The following is a 21224-nucleotide window of genomic DNA, read 5'->3' as shown; positions in this document are numbered from 1 at the left end:
TTGTGGAGAGGGAAAGAGGGAATTATAGTATTCATGAGATCTCTGCAGGGTCAGTGGTGTCCTTCTACAGAAGCAAATGGTTATTAGTGAAAACTTCCAATTTATTCTGTAGAACACTGTGCTTCCAGCAAAGAAAAATAATTATTACCTCAGTTACAGACAATTCCTTGAGGCTTTATCTTACTGAATCTCCAAGCTCTGCAGTAAAATCTGTTATTGAGAACTAACATTGATGGAAATATGTGGTGGTATTCAAAGTTTTTTTGAATATTCATGTAGTACAGGCACATTAGTTACTTTTTATGCTGTTTAGTGACTTTTGGTGTCAAGCCAGCAGAGCCCAAAAGAGAAGAGAGGATTTTGTCTGACAGTGGAAATATAATTAAGTGACTTTTTCAAAATTACAGGCCAAGTCCAAGTCTGCAGAGTCATTAAAACAGAGGATTTCTTAAATTTCTGCAGAAATAATTGAACCATGTTTTTAATCTGTTCTTCTTTCTATCCTTAAATATTGAAGCGTGACTGATAACGGGTTATGGGTTTTTACAACTGGAAATATCCTGAAAGAAATCCCACATGTAAATATCAAGAATGTAATTTATTTAACATTTTCCATTGTGGGAAATCGTGAAGTGCTTTGCTTGCTGGCTGTGCTAAGTCCAAAAGTAGTGACCTGTTGTTAATTTGAAAGTGAATTGAGACAGTGAAATTAAAGGATAGAAAAAGACAACAGTATTCCTAGATTTCTGCTTTTTTTATACACATGCATATATATATATATATTTCTTAAATCTGAAGTAATTGAAAATTACAAAGCAAACCATGTTTTCACCTTCCAACTGCTTTTAGAGTATTCTCTTCTTCTGATGAAAAACCCCAAGAAGTTGTTGAGCACAAACACAGGAGATAATCACATCTCCATATTTTCTGAGCCAAAAGATAGAAAACATTTTGAGTTTAAGCATCTTGAACGAGGAGATGGAAGATACCAGAGTAGACATCAGTGTTCTGCCTCTTAATTATAATTCAGAGCAATAAACAGTTCTTATGCAATTTCTTGCCTCTTCACCAGGGGCACATTTCCAGCTGGAAATGCTCAGTGCACAATTCTGTGTCACCTCAAGGCTGGAAGAGTCAGAGATCTGTGCAAGGTCCATGGAACTGAGGTTTTCCTGACAAGGGGTCATATTCAGGCTTCCAAAGAACTCAATTTATCATTCTGTGGCAGTGGCCACCGGTAGATGTTGTCCCTTTTCTCTCATAGCTTGCTTGTTCAAGTACTTAATTGTCGGGTTTTTTGCGGCTGTTTGAAGGGCCTAGAAAGGCCCGGAGTGGCCTTGGGACAGCTCGCGTATCAAAAGACGAGAAGAGGCTTCAGTTCTTCTTTCGGTTTTTATGTTTATTAATTGTTTATCTAAAAGATGTTCTTTCAGCCCGACAGAGGTCTGCTCAGCAGCCAGCCATGAGCACACTGTGCTGCCCTCCGTACAGCCACCTATCTTTATACCCATGGTTACGTGTACAATATTTATCATTTTTCCCCAATACCATTTATTCTTATTACCCGGTGCACTTTCAGTAATGACCAATCCAAAAGTGCCACCATCACTAAAGAAGATGGAGGAGAAGAAGAAGAAGAAGAAGAAGAAGAAGGACAGGACATGCCCCAATTCCTCCATCTTACTTCTCTAAACCCCCCTGTACATAAATCCTAAACCCTGTGTCTCACCCTCTAATTAACTAATCCCTTCACCATTCACCCCGGTGAAGCCCTCATCCTTGTCGTCTCCTGTGTAGGGTCAAAGTCCAGCCACCAGACACTTCTGGCAACATTCCAGGACTCCCGAGCCCCCCAAGGGTGGTCTCGGTGGCTCGGCATCTCAGGACTCAGATCCTGAGATCCCACACTTAATTGTATTAAAAAAAAAAAAAATTAAAAGGCAAACATCTGAACTAAGATCCAGTATATTTTTCTCTCTCTGAAAAGCTGTGCTGTTTCTTTATCTTTTCTTTCTCTGCTGTTGACAGTGACCTCTCTGGAGAGAAGTCTTCGATCCCTGGGGACCTCAAACGATACTCAAGAGCTGCAGGATGGACTGTGAGTTTATTTTAAATTGTTGCAGTTCTTTCTTTGTCCCAGCCTTTTCATTTTTTTCCCCTCATCTATCCTCACCTTTTCTTCCATCCTTTTATTATAGCTGGACACCCTTTTGTCAGGATTGCTTTGGTTCTTTCCGTTCCTGTTGGTGATTAATGGCGGTAGGATGTGTATTGATCGTGTAAAGCTTTGCTTGTGCTGGTTTCATGTGGCAGAGAATGGTGTGGAAATAACACAGAAAAGATGGCCCTCGGTGAAAGAGGGCATTCTGGTGGTTCTTGGAGTGTTATTTTTCTGTTGTTTGGTGCTTTTTTTGTTGTTGGGGGCTGTGGTTGTTTATTTTTAAAGTGAAGCTGGAGTAGGAAACTGTGCTGGTTTGGGCTGGGATGGAGATAATTTTCTTCACAGTAGCCAGTATGAGGCTGTGGTTTGGATTTGTAATGAAAGCAGTGTTGATAATGCAGGGATATTTTAGTTACTGCTGAGCAGTTCTTACACAGAGTCAAGTCCTTTCCTGCTTCTCACCCACCCCATCAACAAATAAGGAGTGATTGAGCAGCTGTGGGAGGTTAGCTGCTGGCTGGAGTTAAACCAAAACAGATGTTTCTGTAGCTTTTTCTTGTTCCTTTTCTTTTACCCACCAGTTCTACTTGGCCAAGGTCCATGGACTCAAAAGGAAAGAGAAAAGAGACTTGTGACAGAGGCATGTAGTGATATAACAGGGAGGAATGGCTTCAAAGTGACAGACAGTAGATGTAGATTGGATATTAGGAATAAATTCTTCCCTATGAAGGTGGTGAGGCCCTGGCACAGGTTTCCTAGAGAGGCTGTGGATGCCCCATCCCTGGAAGTGCCCAAGGCCAGGTTGGATGGGGCTTGGAGCCACCTGGGACAGTGGAAAGTGTCCATGGCAGGGGAATTGGAACCAAGGGATCTTCAGGGACCCTTCCAACCCAAACCATTCCATGATTCTATGAAAAAATAAAAGAGGGAGAGCATATTTTACAGGAGGAAAAGTGTGTTGTGGTGTTGGAAGCTGCATCACAGCATCACGTGGCTCAGCACTGACAAAATGAAACTTGATTTGCAGTTGCAGTGGACACAGTTCATTAAAATCCCTCTTCCAGAGCTGTGTACACACAAACACACACAGTTAGCTCTCCTTGTATGTCTGCTAATTACAGAATTCGAATGACTTCTCCAAATGCAGCACAGTTTATTAAAGGTGCCTCCCTTCAAGCAGCTTGCAGGCAAAAATCAACTGTTTTGGATATGTCTCTGATTTCATGTGTGTGGCTGCTGTGACTGCTGAGATTTGGCTGTGAAGAAAGAGGAGAATTTGGGGTTTATTTCTTTATTTGCCTGATAGACTTGACTGACCTTCTCCATGCAATATAAACTCTCAGACCTGTTTGCAGTGTCTCTCCTTTTCTCTCCAATCCATTGCTTCCATCAGGGCATCAGATCTGCCCTAATTCACATATACCCTGTTTTGCAAACCAGAGGATTAAAAATAGTAATAGTCAGAAGATTTGAAAGTAAATTTAGGAGATTGGAGAGGATGTAAGAGTAAAAAGTCAGCCTGTGGAGATTGATGTAATCAGGAAAGATGTTTACATGTACAAAATAATTTGCAGCATGAAGCACCTTAATAACTGCTGGAGATCCTTAACCCAGAAAAGACTCTGCATCATGCAGATATTGTGTTTGCTCTCCTAAACTAATTTTTTTTATTTTTAATTAAAGAATCAATTCTTAGACTCTTCAGAGCACTCCAGAAGCATGCCTGGGTAATTTTCCTCTTTCCTGAGCAGTTACATAAACAGTTGCATAAGGCACTAATTGCACTAATTATTTTTTGATCTTGGAATTATTGTTAATTGTCCAGATAGTTAAATGCAGGTTTTTAAAATTTTAACTGTGCTTCCCTACCCCTGCCATCACCCCCAGAATTCCTCCAGCTGTCTCCTGGTTCATCCCCTCTCCCCATTGCCTAATGGATCTCCCACTTCTCCCATTTGGTTTTTTGTATCTCCATACAGAGCAGGACCAGGGTGCGCTGCTGAGGAGGACCAGCAGCTCCCTTCCCTTCAATCCTCCTTGTCTGTCATCCTGCCCCGTGTCACGATCTGTCCTTATGAACAGGTTTTGTGATGGTTCGTGGATTTGATCTCAGGGTGCAAAAAACCGACACGGCACAGGGGGTTTGCAGTGATAATCAAAACAAATACACCTTTATTGAATGACCACAGCAAAATGCGATAGAGAGATTAAGGGAGAGAAAAAGGTAGAGGGAGAGAGAGAAAAAAAGAGAGAGAGAGAGAGAGAGAGAGAAAGAGAGAGAGGGAGGGGGGGATATAGCTACCAAACGTAGAGATGAAGTCCTTTGGTCCAGTCCAGTCGAGGATCCGCCTGTTACGTCGGGGAGATCTCAAAATCTCTAGCTAACTATGAGGTTTTTATTATGATAATTCTATTGAAAATTTTGAAGGGGGGAAAACAGAAATAATAAGGAATAGATGAAACAGGTAGTCCATGTTCTCAGCAGTAAACCAGAGCCATTGTTTTCTTGGTCCAGTGGTCACAACATCTCAGGCAAACATCTTGCTCTGCCCAGCTTGCCTCCCTCACACACCTCCCCCGGGTTGGGGGTTTCAGTCCCAGTCCTTGGAAGGAGCAGAGAGGCCTTTTCACATGGGGGTGTCATGTCTCAGTCCTTGATGGAGAGGCTTCTTACATCTCTACTTGTCTGTCACAGTGGTTATGAATGGGAGAGAGGGGTCTTCCTTTAGAGGAGAACCACCCTGAAGCTTAGGAGGAGACCAGCCAGGCCGAGAGCGGGGGAGGATCCCAGAGCTAATGTGCAAAAAGGGCACGGTGCCCCCTTCTTTGGGCTCAGTGTAGCATACAGCAAACAACACATGTGAAAACAATAACCAGGCACTGTGCTCTCAGCTCTCGGGGCCTTTGACGTGTGTAACTTTCTCCTTTGGAGCCAGAGATTTTTCAGACGGGGGGATCTTCTCTTCAGTGGTCCCCAAATGATGATGGTGAGGCAGATGAGGGAAAATTCGGACAGACTCTCACACCCTGACACTGATGTGTCCTTCCACTGCCCCCCTTTCTCGCCACCAGGCAAAACATCCCCGAGTGCTCTACAAGAACTTCAGCTTGTCCCTCCTGAGAGCTGCACCAGCAAAAATCAGCGTGCCATGAATCACTAGAGCTGGCAGGGCTGCATAGATCTCTGCTCAGGAGGGTCAGCTCTTCAGGTGAGACCTTTGGGGCAGTGCTTTCTGCTTCCACGGCTGCAAATCACAGCTTAATCTTCCTCCTCTGCCTCTTGACCCCTCTCCTTCAGAGGCTGATGCATGGCTCTCCTTGAACACCCTCTAGCTTTGGAGATGGGAGCAGTGAGGGAACATTTGGCAGGTTTATAGCCCTGGCTGTTAGGAGAAGGATAATGGGTTTGGGTGTCTAAGTAGTAAAATTGCCACAATTTCTGCTTCCTTGTTAAGTGGCTGTCACTCTGCCTAAAATGAGGCTGCCTAAAATTAGGCAGATGAGGGAAGGCAGAGTGTTTGGGAATAGGGATTGATGGTGAATTGTTCTGCCACACAGGACATTCAGCTACTTTGGGCTGCAAACTGCAGAAGTGTTTGCTTACCTAGCTGCAGGGTCCTGATAAAACAGAAAAATCCCCCAAAGTTACCTGTTTCCTTGCCAAATTCAGTCAGACTTTCTGCCTCTTAAGCACAGGACTCACAAAGGCATCAGATGAGGGCAGGATTTTTACTGTCAAATTGGGTCTCTTCCCTTTTCTGAAATGTTTTCTCTGCTTTTGAGAGCCGAGTCTTCCAGAATAAGGATTGTATCTGTGGCAAGTAAATTTGGGAGAGTTCATCCCACATGGAGTGCCAGCTCTGGTCAGTGAGACAGACTTGGCTGCTGCTGGGAGCAGGATATACATCAGACTCAAAGTGAATAATGCTGGTCGAGGCTCTTCCCAGAGCCAGCACAAATATTTGTGTGCTGCATGCTTGGAGCTGGATGTGCTGGCAAGTGAAATGTAAATGTCCATACAAAGCTCTTGGCTGAATGCAACTGACCCTGGATTAATTGGGAACGGAATGGGAGCAAAGGGAAAAAAGGTGGATGGAACTGGAACGAGGAGCTAAGGCCAGGAGGCAAAGCTGAGGCTTTCTCCAGTGATGCAGGAAAAATCGACTGATTTGTTTTCTCTCTGACCTTTGGTTTAATAATCCAGGTTTCAAAGGCATTTATCTGCTTCCTTAGCCAGAGTGTGTGGGATGAGGGGGTTCTCCAACATCAGGCACTGAAGGTAATGAGTTTTTAATTTAGGCAAATCAAATTAAACAGCCAGGTAGAGCACTGTCTCCAAAAGACAATGAAAACCAACCTCCTTCCTTTTGACTGGTGCAGCTCTTTGGTCTCCCAACGTCTTCCACAAAGTGGAAGTGAAAATGAAAGCCTCCCTCTAACCTGGATAATGCTCTCTGAGAGGTAGAAGAAGAAAAAAAAATTAGGAATCTTTCATTTTCACACAACCTGATCCTGTCTTATTGTGATCTCAAGAAAAGCAAAGTGGCCATGCAGGCTGCAAGAGGCCTTTGCTGACCACCTGGGAGCCATGAATCTGAGCTTGAAGGGGCAGTGAAAGGTCCTTGATGTCTTTTCCTTGGACACTGGGTGGCTGCAGAAGAGATCCAGGCTTTCCAAACCAGGCTCCTGCACTGCTGACTGTCACCTGAGTTTGTCACCTTATTGGACATTTCACCTTGTGTCACTGCAAGGTCAAGAGGAATGAGAGCATTGAGTCACAATCACAGCATTTTACCATTTTCAGGTGTGTCTGGGATGTAACCCATGAGTCCTCACTCCTTGACTAGTCACTAGCAGAAGAATTTGCCTGTGTAAGTAGGAATTATAAGAGGGATATTTTTGGGGCTTTTAGCAATGATGAGATTTTAGCACTGATGAGATTTAGTAAAAAAAGTGTTGATTTCTCCTGATTTGAAAAAAAAAAAAAGATTTTTAGCTTTCACCTCACTTTTCCCACTGGCATTATTTTTTTTTTAAGTGCACATTATTGAAATATGTAGGATTTTTTTTCTTGCACCTGAGAGAAGGCTCAGCTCTACATCTGTACAGTGTGAGAGAACAAACCTGCTTTTCTCGCTGAAATGATATGAAATCTTGGTTAACGTGATGCATGGCAGAGAATTCCTATGGCCACAAAGGAGTTCCAAAGCATTTTCCAAGTGGGGAAGCTGAGTTTGAGATCTGAGCAGCTTCAGGGTGAGACAACTCAACAGTCCTGGAAGAGACTGAAAGTGCAGCTTTTACATTGCTGCTCTTATCTGTTTTTTGGTCAAAATTAACCTCACTGAGCACTTCTTTTCCTTGGGCATGCATATATAGATTGCCATATTCTCTACTGGGATTGAAGGGAATTCCATCTTCCTCACTCTTCCCCAGGAAATTTGCGTCATCACCAGCAGATTTTTAGGGAGCAGTAAAATCAATTAATCAGTTTATTTTGCCACGCTAAAATTGATGGAAACCTAGGGTGAAATATTGTCAGTTTGGGGTGAAGTATTGTCAGTTTGGGGTGCTTTTGGGAAGAGAGACATCCCTGTCCAAGACTGAAGCCACGAACTCTTCAGGCCTCTCAGGCTCAGTCTGAGGTGCTTTGCTGGATTTGTAGAAGCATTTTTTACACATTTGTTGACATTCAGGATAGAATCAGAAAGTTTGTGACAGATTGGACTCATCTGTGAGTCTTGCCTGGCACAGGTTGTTACAACCTCTTAAGGATAAGAACCTAAAGGTGATTGCCTACATTTTCTTGGTCTCTGGACTCTGGTAAAGTCAGAAAATCATGGAATGGTTTGGGTTGGAAGGCACCTTGAAGGCTGTATAGTTCCAGCACTCCCCTTCCATGGACAGAGACACCCTCCACGAGTTCAGGTTGCTCAAAGCCTCATCCAGCCTGGCCTTGGGCACTTCCAGGGATGGGCAGCCAAAGCTTCTCTGGGCAACCTGTGCCAGGGTCTCGGCACCTTCACAGCCAAGGATTTCTTCCCAGTGTCCAATTTAAGCTTGCCCTTCTCACTTCAAAGTTATTCCCCCTTCTCCTGTCCTTCCATCCCTTCTCCAGAGTCCTTCTCCAGCTCTCATGGAGGCCCTTTAGGCTCTGGAAGGGGCTCTGAGCTCTCCTTGGAGCCTTCTCCAGGTGAACACCCCCAGTTCTCCCAGCCTGGCTCCAAAGCAGAGAAGCTCCAACCCTCGGAGCATCTTTGTGGCCTCCTCTGGGCTCACTCCAGCAGCTCCACGTCCTCCTGATGTTGGTGACCCCTTAGCTGGACCCAGCACTGCAGGTGGGGTCTCATCCCTCCCTCAACCTTCTGGCCACACTTTATGATGCAACCCAGGATGTGATTGGTGATTCTTGGAGCTGTTGAGGTGCCCCATAGTGTTTGAGACAGGTTGGCAATTTTGGCACAAGACTTGCTGTTCTTTCCCTTCTGAAATGGCAGCATTAGGTGTGGTGGCACACTGGGACATCTCAATGGCACTCTGTGTGTGGTATTTTCGGGGTCCACCATGGCAGGAAGGAAATAATGAACCTGACTCCATGTACTTAGAAGGGTAATTTATTATTTTGTGATATTATATTATATAAAAGAATGCTGTAATAAACTATACTAAAGAATAGAGAAAGGATACAGACAGAAGGCTTAACAAGATAATAATGAAAAACTCGTGACTCTTTCCAGAGCCTTGACACAGCTGGACCATGACTGGTCATTAAGTAAAAACAATTCACATGCTGGATAAACAATCTCCAACCACATTCCAAAGCAGCAAAACACAGGAGAAGCAATCAGATAATTGTTGTTTTCATTTTTTCTGAGGCTTCTCAGCTTCCCAGAAGAAGAAATCCTGGCAAACAGATTTTTCAGAAAATATGACATGAAAATCAGGTGGCACTCTGTGACCCCCTCATTCAAAGGAGGGAAGTGGCACTGGAATTTCACCTTCAGGGTGAAAAATTGAGGTGACTCAGTTTGTTCCCACCCAACTCATATTGCTCTAAGAAATCTAATAACCCGTTTTGGGGGGAGTTGTGGGGTCATTTGTACCTTAGCTGGACCAGAGGGACCTTTGGACATTCCCCTGTTCCTCTGGATGCTCCAGGGAGGTTGAATAGTTCTCCTCATGGTTTGAAGCCTCACCAACCTGTTGCAGAGGTGGATGGATCCATGGCCCTCAGCTTTTCTGAATTGACATGAAACAGTAAAGACTTTTATTCCTCAGTTACTTTTATAATTTATGAGTATTTTTTTCCTTCTCCTTTCACCATTATGATTGATAAGTTGGAGGTATAGCTTAAATTTATTATTTTTTTAAAGCATCTGTAAAAAAGATTTAAATTCCTCTGGCATTCAGATTCATTTAGAGCAGAATGATGTTTTAAAGTCATAATTTGCGGAAAGAAGATTTGTTAAAGTAAATCAGACAGAAGCTTTTAAGTGTCAGCATGTTTAATTAAGGGTAGAATTTAATAATGTTTTATATGGTTTTGTTATACTGCTTGTAAAAGATTAAAAAAAAAAAAAAGAGATTTCCATAAATATTTTGAAATGTCGTTTTGATTCCGTTAATATGTTAAACCCTTCAAAGTAATACCTTCCCTGTTCAACTCAAAGCAGTGGGATTAACTTTATCTATCCCCCATTTATCGCTACTGGCATCAATTTCTGACAGGAAAAACCTTCTAGGTTTTGGCAGTAAAAATGGGTTGCCAGATTGCAACATTTGCATTTAACTGTATAATACACTCTCTGCCTTAATAACTGTATTTATGTGACAGATCTCACCCTTAAGAATCCCAGAGCTCCAGCTATGTGACATCCCTGTGATAAATTACAAAAGCTGGTGATGAACTGCAGAATCTCCAATGATGATAAATTCATACACTTTTGAACTGCCTGCCCTGCTTAGAGAGGTCCTTGGAGTATCCCTTCACATGCTCGAGCAGTTCCTAATGGCCACTACAAATCAATCTGTCAGCAAAGTTTTGCTTTTCAGTGTTTTTCTCCCCAAATTGTCCTTGCCAGAGTTCTGAGGTGCCCAGAAACCTTGGTCAAAGCAAAAGTGTCTTCCCACGTCAAGATGGGTTGTGGATGTAGGCTGGGAATTTCAAACCCTTTAGTAATGGAGGAATTATTTGTTGTGGCAAGGGATGGATCCTCCAGGAGATGACAAGGAATGGTGGCATCTGGGGGATAATCAATAATGTCTTGAAGGTCTCTTACTGCTGCTGCTACTGTTTATGTAATTTTTTAATGCTTTGATGTAATTTTTTAATGCTTTCATGTCTCAGCTTATGGTTCGTCTCCTCAGTGCAGTGGTGGGTCAGAGAATCACAGAAAATCTCAGCCTGAGTGAGGCTGGAAGGCACCACAGTGGGTTGTGTTGTTCTTCCTCACATTCAGGTGGAGCTTCCTGGGATTCATCTCCTGCCTGTTCTTCTTGTCCCATTGCTGGGCATCCCAGAGCAGAGCCTGGTCCATGCTCTGACCCCTCACTGCAGACCCTGACAGAAACTGATGAGATCCCCTTTCCAGCTGCCTTTTCTTGAGGCTGAACAAGCCCAGCTCCCTCAACCTTTTCTTTTAAGAGAGATGCTCCAGTCCCTTAATTATTTTCATGGCCCTGCACTGGACCCACTCCAGGAGCTCCACGTCCCTCCTGTCCTGAGGAGCCCAGAACTGGACAGAGCACTCCAGATGTGCCTCACAGGGCTGAGCAGAGGGACAGGATCACCTCCCTTGACCTCCTGGCCATGCACTTCCCTCTGCACCCCAGGTTCCTATTGGCCTTCCTGGCCACAAGGCATTGCTGGTTCATGGACAGCTGCTTGTCCACCAGGACCTCCTGGTTTTCCTTCTCAGAGCTCTGCAGAGTCAAGGGGAGAACAGCACACTCCATGCTGGTGAAAACTGCATTGATTTGGAGCCCAAGCCTGCCCAGACATCCTTGTTCCCATCTCCAAGTTGCAGATTTGCCCCCTGGCTTGAACACCAGGGCTGCAAGGTCTCCAAGGGGGATAAGGAGCAGCAGAAATTACCACTGTGTGAGCCCACATCCTTGCACATCTGCTCCAAGGATCTGCAGCAGTGTCTCATGGCCTTTATGCTATTTGGAGCACAGATCTGGGTAAACAATGAGATGATTTTTTGCCTTCTGCCAGAGACTAGATACTGGAAAAATAATTCTTCTCACCCCATTCTCCCATTTGGTGTCCCAGGTTAAAAATTGTTTGCTCTTGTGGCATTCCACCCTTAAGGGGAAGGGAATACCTGAGATTTGTGGATCTTTGTGGCCAAAAGGAACAGAAAAAGTCAGAGGATCCACACAAGCTTACAAAGATTCATTAATAAATTGTAAATTTAGCATGGAAATCAGTATAAATTAATCCCTGACTTCCTGTCTAAGCAAAAGGCAGTGGGTTTGGATAAGGGGGTAGGGTGGAAAGGAAGAGAGATGAATTAAACATGGAGAGAAAGGGATAAAGAGAAAGAGAGATCACCAATCTTGGCTCCAGCTTTGATCCAGCTGATGGGATGTCCAGGATCCTGGGGTGTGTCCATGCTCAGGTTTCACAGGGTTCCCTTTTATAGATAAGTTTTCCTTGCTATTTTCTCTCTTTCTATGCAAATCAGTTGTTATGCACAGCCTTTTCTTCTAGATCTGTCTGGAAATGGGTCAGAGCCTTCAGGGATCGTGGATGGTCTTGATCCCCCCCAGAATTTGTCCCCCATTCCCAACCTCATTCCTGTGCCTGCACTGTGCTGAGTCGTGCTGACCTCCAGGAGCCAAAACCAGGATATTTTTCCCAGAAAAGTGCTGCCCTGCCTCTGCATGGCTCCTTCTGTAGCCACATCCTTTTCTTTCTCACAGCATATTATTACCAACAATCCTTGCTTGGCTCCACGACCATCCAGCTATCAGTTTTTGAGACATTCTCTTTATCTCCCTTATCTTCTGTGCTCCTCTATTTTGCATTTTGGAAGCCAACTGCATCCCCCAGTGAGCATTCTATTTGTGGCATGAAAATTTTACGTTACCAGAAGTGTGGCAATGGGTAACAATATTGTCATGTTTGGGGTTTTTTTTCATAAATTTATTCTTAGATGTTTATCTGGGAAAAGCTGATTTCACACTGATGTTGTTTTTATTTTTTTGTTTTGTGGGTGACAGAAGGACGAAGAAATAAATAGAATAAAATGTTCCTTCTCATCTCTTGGGCACCACAATAGTTTTGCTAATTTTTCAGGAGCCTTTCTGAGATTAATCATTAAAAAGTATGCAAATTTCCCTTCTTAATATTACCAAAATAGTAGCTTTTTAATTTGGAGTTTACATCTTTTGACATTTTCATGTATTAGCAATGAAATGTGGGATATGATTAGGTAAAAATTCATGTTTCAAGGAATAGAGAAAAATTCATCCTCCCTCACCTTGAAAAACAAACCAGCTTCAGATATTTGCCTCTCTCCTCCTGCAGAGTTATAGAAAGTGCAAGACAAGATCACATTCAGTTAGCATAGCCTGCAGAGGGAAAATAATTTTATATTTGGGTTGTAATATCCACAGGCATGAAGTTTATCTAATGACTTGAGATCTTGACTGGAGCTACTTCCCTCTGGTTAAGTATTTACAAGTGTTATAAATTTTATTCAGGCCAAAAAAAAATTCTTGAATGGGGGATAGGACAACTCCATGTTTATGGTGAGTTTTTAATGCCATCAGTTCCAAATTGAGCCATGAAGTTCATGTGGATTGGCCAGAGGGACTGTGGGATGAGGTTTGTTTGGGAATTCCTGTCCGGAGTGAGCATTTGTCAGGGCTGAGCATTTCCAGGGGCTCCTCCAGGGCTCTGGCACAGCAACCCAGGCATGATGATGATTGTTGGGATCCTTTTGTTGGCTTTGTGTAATGATGATTGTTGGGATCCTTCTGCTGGTTTTGTGTAATAATGATTGTTGAGATCCTTCTGCTGGTTTTGTGTAATAATGATTGTTGGGGTCCTTGTGTTGGTTTTGTGTAATAATGATTGTTGGGGTCCTTGTGTTGGTTTTGTGTAAGGTCTGGTTTATCCTTTGAGCCTGGTGCTGCCCACAGAGTTGGGAGCAATGGCAGAGTGATGTTTGTTGTGACTGAGCCATCCCACATTTCTGCAGGATGTCTGTGGCAGCAATTGGCATCCTCTGGAAGGTCTGCTGTGCTTGAGGGAGGGAGAGAGAAAGAGAGAAAGAGAGAGAGAAAGAGAGAAAGAGAGAAAGAGAGAAAGAGAGAAAGAGAGAAAGAGAGAAAGAGAGAAAGAGAGAAAGAGAGAAAGAAAGAAAGAAAGAAAGAAAGAAAGAAAGAAAGAAAGAAAGAAAGAAAGAAAGAAAGAAAGAAAGAAAGAAAAAGAAAGAAAGAAAATAGAGTCCAATCTCAGAGCAGATTACAAGGATTTGCCAATCTGTTGCTTGCTGGGGGAGTCATTCTGGGATGAATATCTGCATTTTTCCTGCAGTCATTTAATGGTTGACTCCTTTCACACTCTGCTCCATCAGGAATAAACCCTTGGAGCAGAAACCCCCCACATCTGCCCCCTGCAGGAGGCACACCAGGGGCTAAACAGATCTTTATGTCATTTGTGTGGACATTGGGTGCTTAAACTGAGCAAGAAGATGTTTTTTGGCAAATAACACTTCCAAGTTCAGCACTGCTGTGAGGTCAGAGGGAAGTCATAGAGCCATAGAGTGGCTTGGGTGGGACATTAAAGTTCATCCAGATCCAACCCCCTGCCCTGGGCAGGGACACCTTGCACTAGAGCTGGAAATTCATAGGGAATTTGGTTTAAACCCCTTTTCCTGCCTTGTTTGAAGTGAAACTGGGTAAGGCAGATCAGGGTGGTCTATGGGAAAATGTATTGGAGAAATCGAAGTGGATAATTCCAGGTGAAAACAGAAAAAAATGAGAGAAAAGGAGAATGAAAAGAGGGAGAAGAAAGGAAAAGGAAAAGGAAAAGGAAAAGGAAAAGGAAAAGGAAAAGGAAAAGGAAAAGGAAAAGGAAAAGGAAAAGGAAAAGGAAAAGGAAAAGGAAAAGATTTTTAATATTGATTGGTCGTTACTAATGGCACAGCTTTTTGTCATATAACATGTGAACTAACAGATTTACTCCAGAAAATAATTGTGATCAGCCATGGGTCCACAACATCTTCTTGAATAACAAAGCTGAAGGTCAAGTGTTCAACAAGCAGATGTGTTTTATTTTTAAATAATTGAAACCTCAAGGGGATTTATATGTGTTTACCAGGATATTTTTTATTGCTGTCTGCTTATATTCTTTGTTCACAAAACACAGATGCAATTTGTACATGGAGACTTTCCCTGTTTGCATCCTGTGATCTTCATGCATTCAGCCTTGCAGAATAATGAACAAGTAATGTCATGCTTCTTTCCTAGATTACAGTGTCAAAAAATAGGAATTTTCTTTCTAGATTGAAGATAATGAATGGGAAAAAAAAAATCTTTCTTCCCCAGTGTACATCCTTAGGGATTAAACTAGCTGAGGGGGGATTTTCAACCTCCTTTTGAAGTTATTTTTTTAGTATTGATACAGTAAACAGTTACAGAAGGTTGAAACTGCACACTTGAATCCCTGCTCTTTGCAGCAGTAAACAGTTCCATGAAGTTTGAGTGGTTTTGAGTGCCATGAGTGCTCTGCCACTTGGTCCCACAGCAACAATGATGCTATGAAAGGTGCAGACAAGGCAAACTTGGTACAACATTCACCAGTGTTTTGTTTCAGTTGTATTTCTCCTTTTCTTTCCCTTAAGCTGCAGGAAATGTTAACCCTGTGTGCCAAAGTCTTGTCTAACACACTTTTGGAGGGTGTTATAAGTTATAATATACCCCCTTCTGGGCAAAAAATGGAAAAATCTGTTGCCTTGAGAGGAGGTGATTATGGCTAGAGTCCAGTCTTGCTTCTTGGAGGCAAAACCTGGGGAGAAATACAAACACAGCAGCAGGAGGTGGAGCAGCAGCTTTTGTTTCTGACGCTGAATCCCAGGAGGTGCAAACTGAAAAATCCTGGCCAAAAATAGAATGTAGCTGATCTGGTGAGCTTGTGCCACCCTTGAGTCCAAATTCTCCTCCTGGATGTGTCTCTGAGCATGGCTTTGGGCAGGACCTCAGGGCTCCAGAGGAGGCTGATGGAGGGGACTGACCAAAAGGTGTAAAAAACCAAAAAGGGGTGGCACAAGTTACTGTTTGATCAACACAAAGGATGCTGCCTGTGGGATGGGGGGAGGTAAATTGGTGTCACTTTTTCAGGTGAATTTGTCCCTGGTGGGAAGGAGATGAGAAGAGAACGAGAGCCTTGCATTGCAATTGCAAGCATGGGTGCAGATTCCACACCTCAAATTCTGGGTTTATTTCTGAGCTCTTCACAACAAGAAAGACATTGAGGGGCTGGGATGTGTCCAAGGAGGAGCTGGAAAAGGCTCTGGAGCAGCTGAGGGAGCTGGGGGGGCTCAGCCTGGAGAAAAGGAGGCTCAGGGCACACCTTGTCTGACAGGAGGCTGTAAACAGGTGAGGGATCTCTTCTCCCAAATAACAAGCCATAGGATAAGAGGAAACAGCCTCAAGGTTTGCCAGGGGAGGTTTTGACTGGATATTAAGAAAAATATTGTGCATTTTCAAGAATTGGAACAGGCTGCCCAGGGCAGTGGCTGATTCCCCATCCCATGTAGGGATGCAAAGGACACACAGATGTGGCATTTGGGAATTTGGTTTAGGGCTTGGCAGAGCTGGGTTAAGAGTTGGACTTGATTGTTTAGGGGTCTTTTCCAATTAGAATTCTGTGATTCTGCAGCCCTGACAATGCAATCTCCTCTGAAACAGCAGAAGCTGGGGTTGTACTGCAGGGAGCAGAGCTGACTGGGGCAGAGCAGGGTTTCAGTGATTGTCTGTGCATGGGCTCCCAAGAACTGAAAGTTTGGTGGAGTCACCACTTTGGGACCTTCCTGTTCAATGCAGGATTGCAGTGATTTTCCCACTGTGCCCTTTTCTTTCCCTTTCAGTGAATTACCCTGTAGCAAAGCCTTGTGCCTGAAGTTTTGGCTGTGCTCATGGTACTGCACACAAGTGCATTTGTGTAATTTTACAGCCAGGTTAGAGATAAAATCATCTCAGCTGTTTCAGCTGGTGCTGATGGATCATTTCTCTATAGACCACTGAACCTTCTGAGGTAGCAGATTGCAAATGGGATTTAATATGGGTTGGTATTAACTGCTGAGATGTTTGAGAAGGTGGGCAAGACAGCTGAGTTATTTGCCAAAAAAGCAGGTGACAGCAGCAGGTTGACAGGAGATTTAGATTATTACATTGATAAAGCTCCTCAGTCTCTCCTGCTTGATTTGCCACTGGAGTATGAAGGAAAATCCAGCTATGTCACATTGTCTGGAGAGCAGAAATGAAAGCAAGTGAGATTATTGAATTGCTGAGCATGGAAAATTCCCCCAAGCCTTGCAGAATAATGTATTTTACTGATGCTGTACAGTTTATAAAGGTCAGTTTGCACTTCAATTACAAATCCAGGTTTAAAGGTTGTAAAGGACACAAGAAAAAATAGTGATTTATTTCTTTTTTTTTCTTTTGTAATTACCTCTTGGAATGCTGGTAATATTTCAGACTCATTTGTAAAAAGATTTCACAGTACTATAGCAACAGGCATTTTAAAAGCCTCAGTAGAAATGCTGAAAATCTAGGTCCTAGTTTTATTTCTTCATTTTACAGATGGAGAAAAGAAGCCTTGTGAATTTTTAAGGTTCTACAGTGAATTAATCACAAAGTTGGGTAGCAGTCTATTATGAAAGGTTCAAAGTCAGACACCAAACCAAGTTTAAATAAAAGGAAGCCATGATCCTTTAAATTTTTTTTAATTCTTTTTTTTTTACCAGCATTCTGGTTGTTAATCATCTTTATTGAATATGATTTCACACAGACCTGGGAGTGCAGGCTCTTTGCATGCTGGTTAATTCTAGAGTTGACTGAGCTGACAAGAGAAAAGGTTTCCTGCAATGAGCAAATGACAGGGGTGAAAAAAAAAAAAAAGTAATAACCTTTTCTCCTGCATAGAAATGCTCTGAATAGGGTAAGAAATGTTAGTTTTAGGTAGGTGAGGAAATGCACTTTACACAGGCACTCCCATCCCTGGATGGCAGCAGCCCCATGGCTCCATATGAATCTGCTTTCCTTGGCTATGCCTGAGTGACCACACTGCTAACAAGCCATAAAAAGAGACAGCGGGGTCACAGGGTAAAGGTTGCTGCATTACAGGGCCAGAACATGCTAATTACAGCCCTGAAAAGTGAATTTGAGTGGATCTGTGCAAATTGCTACATTCTCAGGCTGGGAGAGGGAGATTTTTTTTCCCTCTCGCAGCAGCTGAGGAAAGCTGCCTCCCTTGGCACGTGTGCTGCAGCCTATTTTATGAGTTTCTTCGTTCCACCAATTATGCCTGTGAGATGGACAATTAAAAAAGCATCTGTTTTTACAGCAGAGCACGGCTGCCTCTGGCATTTTATGTGCCATGGCGGGTCTGTACCTAGGGGAGGAAGATGACGGATGGAAAACGTGGTCATAAGGAAATAAAAAAAGAAAAATAAATCTTTGAAAGTGCTCTTCTCCAAGCTGCTGGCTGGGTGTGCACCCCCTGAGCTGCCTGGCTGGTTTTAACACAGCAAAATGCTGGACAAAGGGGTGGACAGCAGGGCTGGGGGGAAGCTGGTCCATTTGGGACTGATGGTTTTGGGATAAGAGGTTGGATTGTGGCACTGGAAATGTTTTTGGGCACCAGACCAGGCAGGTGTCACCCAACAGAGCTCCTGCCTGAGGAGGGAAGGATCCTTTCTGTCACAGACACATTTTCATGAAAAATCCTTTCCTTAGGATTTTTCCTCCTGAGAGGCTGAGAGGCCTCAGGAACAAAATGTAAACACTGATTATCTGCTGCTGTGGAATGCAACAGGTGGATCGGTGATTGGTCTCATAGAGTTGTTTCTAATTAATGGCCAGTCACAGTCAGCTGGCTTGGACTCTCTGTCCGAGACAGCTGCCTTTGTTATCATTCCTTTCTATTCTTAGCTAGCCTTCTGATGAATCCATTTCTTCTATTCTTTTATTATAGTTTTAATGTAATATATATCATAAAATAATAAATCAAGTCCTCTGAAACATGGAGTCAGATCCACATCTCTTCCCTCATCCTAAGACCTCTGTGAACACTGTCACACCTTCCAGCCCTGGAGAAGCAAGGGATGGATTGATGCTTTAGACAGAGGTGGTGCAATTCAGGGTGATTGCTTTTCCCTGTCCTGCCTTGTAGGAAATTCCACATGGCTCATTGCTATGGAAGGAAAGAGAAGCTGAAATATACAGGACAATATTTGTTGAGTATTTTCATGTGTCCAAAGCCTTTGGGCTGGACGGGTGGCACATGAGACACCCTAATTCCAGGAGCTGATCTCAGCTTTAGCTGACTCCCCACAAAATTCATTCCCAAACCCACCCACCTCCAATAACGCATCACTTCCCACCACGATTTCTTCTGCATGGGCAGGTGTGGGCTTTTGGATCTCATCCCTTCCCAAATCTGAGCTCACTTTGCGTGCTGAGCCAGGAGAATTAGGGAGATGGGTTGTGATTGGGCTGTGATGCTGGCACCCAGTAATCCCAGTCCCACTCAGAGCCTTGGCCACTGCCTGAGGGAGAAGTGCTCCAGTGCACGTCACTGCTGCTGCTCAGGGCTCATTAGTCACAGCCAAGGAAATGTCAGCTGTGTTTCATCCTAATTTTTATGAAGCCACTGGGGCTCATTTTCTTTCTGCTCAAGCAGTGCAACCAACAAGAATTATTTTAGCATTTACCTGAGTTTTTTTTTTTCCAGATATATAATTAGAGATAAATTATTTATATAGGTGTACATATATATGTGTCTATATACACAGGCATATATATGTGTACACTACACAGACATTCTTAAATAAATATGTAAAACATCTTGTTATCCATATAAAATAATCACTTTTTATTTTTTTTTTTTTAATTTTCAAGTGTCTTGTGTGTTGGTGTGCTTGTTATAAAGTCATATACATTGAGGCATGGAAAAAGATGAAGTGGAAAAAAAATTGGGATTTTCATTTATCTAAACCCCCATTCAGGGACACAGTTTCCTGATCCTGCTGCAGCAGTTTTTGCTCCCACTGGAAGGTTTCCTCCTGCTCCAGCTTTCAACACAGAGGTAACAGATGTAAGGATACAACCTGCCCTAGTGGAAGGTTCCCTGCCCATGGCAGAGGGATTGGAACTAGACAATCATTAAAGTCCCTTTCAACCCAAATTATTTAATTATTCTAATTAAGAGATTATTTTATTTGGATAGCAACAATATATGATCAGTTATACACCTCCTTTTCTACTTCTAGTAGGTGAAGTTCATGAAATACTGAATATTTTAGTATTGGACTCCTCTCTCATTCAAGATTGCTGACCAGGTTTTTTTCCTTCATTGTTTAGATGTGAAATAAGTATGTGGTGAGTACTCTTCTCACACTTGTCAACTGCCAAAATGATGAATAAAGAGGAAAAAAAGGAATGCTTGGTCTTGTCAGTGATGCTTATATTCTATTAAAAGCAAACCACATTATATTTTCTTGTGAAGGTATTCCTGAATCCAGCTGCTAGGCCACAGAGTTATTGTGAAGTAGAAAAAAAAATTAAAATAAGTATACATATATTAATTATCATTATGTTTATACTCAGAAATCCAGAGCATCTCTTTATTGCCATTGCCCGGATTTCCTTTTCAGAGAAAGAGCATTTTTCCTAGACTGGTCTGAGCAATTTTCCCAATCCACCCATCCAAATGAAATGCACAAAACCACAGCAGCACCTGCTTCCCTCTCTGCATTCAGCAGGGGCTGCGACATGGAGAGGGCTGGGAAGATCTGGTTTATGCATGAGCTGCTGTGCCTGCTCAGCAAAAGGAGATTATTCCTGTGCAGATGGGCAGTGTTCCCGAAAAATGCACCTTGGTGGATTGCCTCTCTCATCCCTCCCCTTACACCTCAAGGCAGGCGACAGCTACCCAGGATAAAAGTCATTTATTGCTGGTAATTGCACAGAGTGTGGTTCCATTATTTACAGGTCTGCTGCTCATGAGGGATTTTGCCTTGGACTGTGTTCAAGTGGATCTTTTCCCTAGATTTTGGAGGGGACTGGTGAAAATCAAGGTGTAATTTTTATTGCTCATCTCTAAATTCTTATTATCTTCTAAAGCATTAAGAAATTATTCAATGCTGATTAGGCTTAAAACTAACAAGCTGTGAGAATAAAGCTGTGGTGCAAAGAGCTGCTCCCTTTGTTGTATAATGCAGGATTCTCTGAACAGTTCACCAGGAACCCTCCTGGCTGGACCATGGCCAAATCTGCTGCTTTTGCATGTTGATTAACACCTGGACAGGAGAATTTATGGAGGGAGATTGGAACTAAATGATCTTCCAACCCAAACCATTCTGTGAGAGGCTCCAGAGCTGCTGGTGTGACATCCCTCTGTGAGGTTTCTCTGTACAGAGTCTTATTAACATCAGCAGGAGCTGTTGGACCTATGGAGAAAATGTGGTAGCTTAATAAAAGATGATCCAGGCAGCCTTTTATTCATAAATGATGGTGCAGATGAGGGCACAAAGAGGGGAGTAGGAGCTGAAGGAGGCATTAAATCTGGCATTTTTGGAGTGGGAAAATCATCAGCATGAGGGGGAGCTGGAACATGATGGACTGTTTATTGTGAGAGAGGAGAGATTTATGATGAGCGTGTGAATGGCTCACTGTTTTCCCCATTGCCTTCTGTTTTCGTGGAGGGATAGAGTTTCTAGCTGAAATCAAAGTTTGCCTAAGCAGGAACAAAACAGTGTTCAGAGAAACCAGGGGAAAAAAAATAAATAACGTGAGTAAAGAACCTCATATGACATTTTAAACTACC

General features: G+C 43.0%; 1 protein-coding gene across 10 annotated transcripts in view; it reads left to right on the top strand.

Annotated features, from left to right (window-relative positions):
* The window catches only part of TSNARE1 (t-SNARE domain containing 1), a 469084-nt gene that overhangs the window by 162950 nt on the left and 284910 nt on the right, over positions 1-21224 (top strand). For all 10 annotated transcript variants that reach the window (XM_074557836.1, XM_074557830.1, XM_074557854.1 and 7 more), the window contains one exon: positions 2029-2098. In XM_074557836.1, coding sequence (XP_074413937.1) covers positions 2029-2098 — 70 coding nt within the window. The remainder of the gene's footprint in view (positions 1-2028; positions 2099-21224) is intronic.

The sequence above is a fragment of the Zonotrichia albicollis genome, chromosome 1 (genome assembly GCF_047830755.1).
Source record: "Zonotrichia albicollis isolate bZonAlb1 chromosome 1, bZonAlb1.hap1, whole genome shotgun sequence".
NCBI classification, from domain to species: Eukaryota; Metazoa; Chordata; class Aves; order Passeriformes; family Passerellidae; genus Zonotrichia; species Zonotrichia albicollis.
Note: the sequence above shows the minus strand (reverse complement) of the source record. Positions and strands in the feature narration are given on the sequence as shown.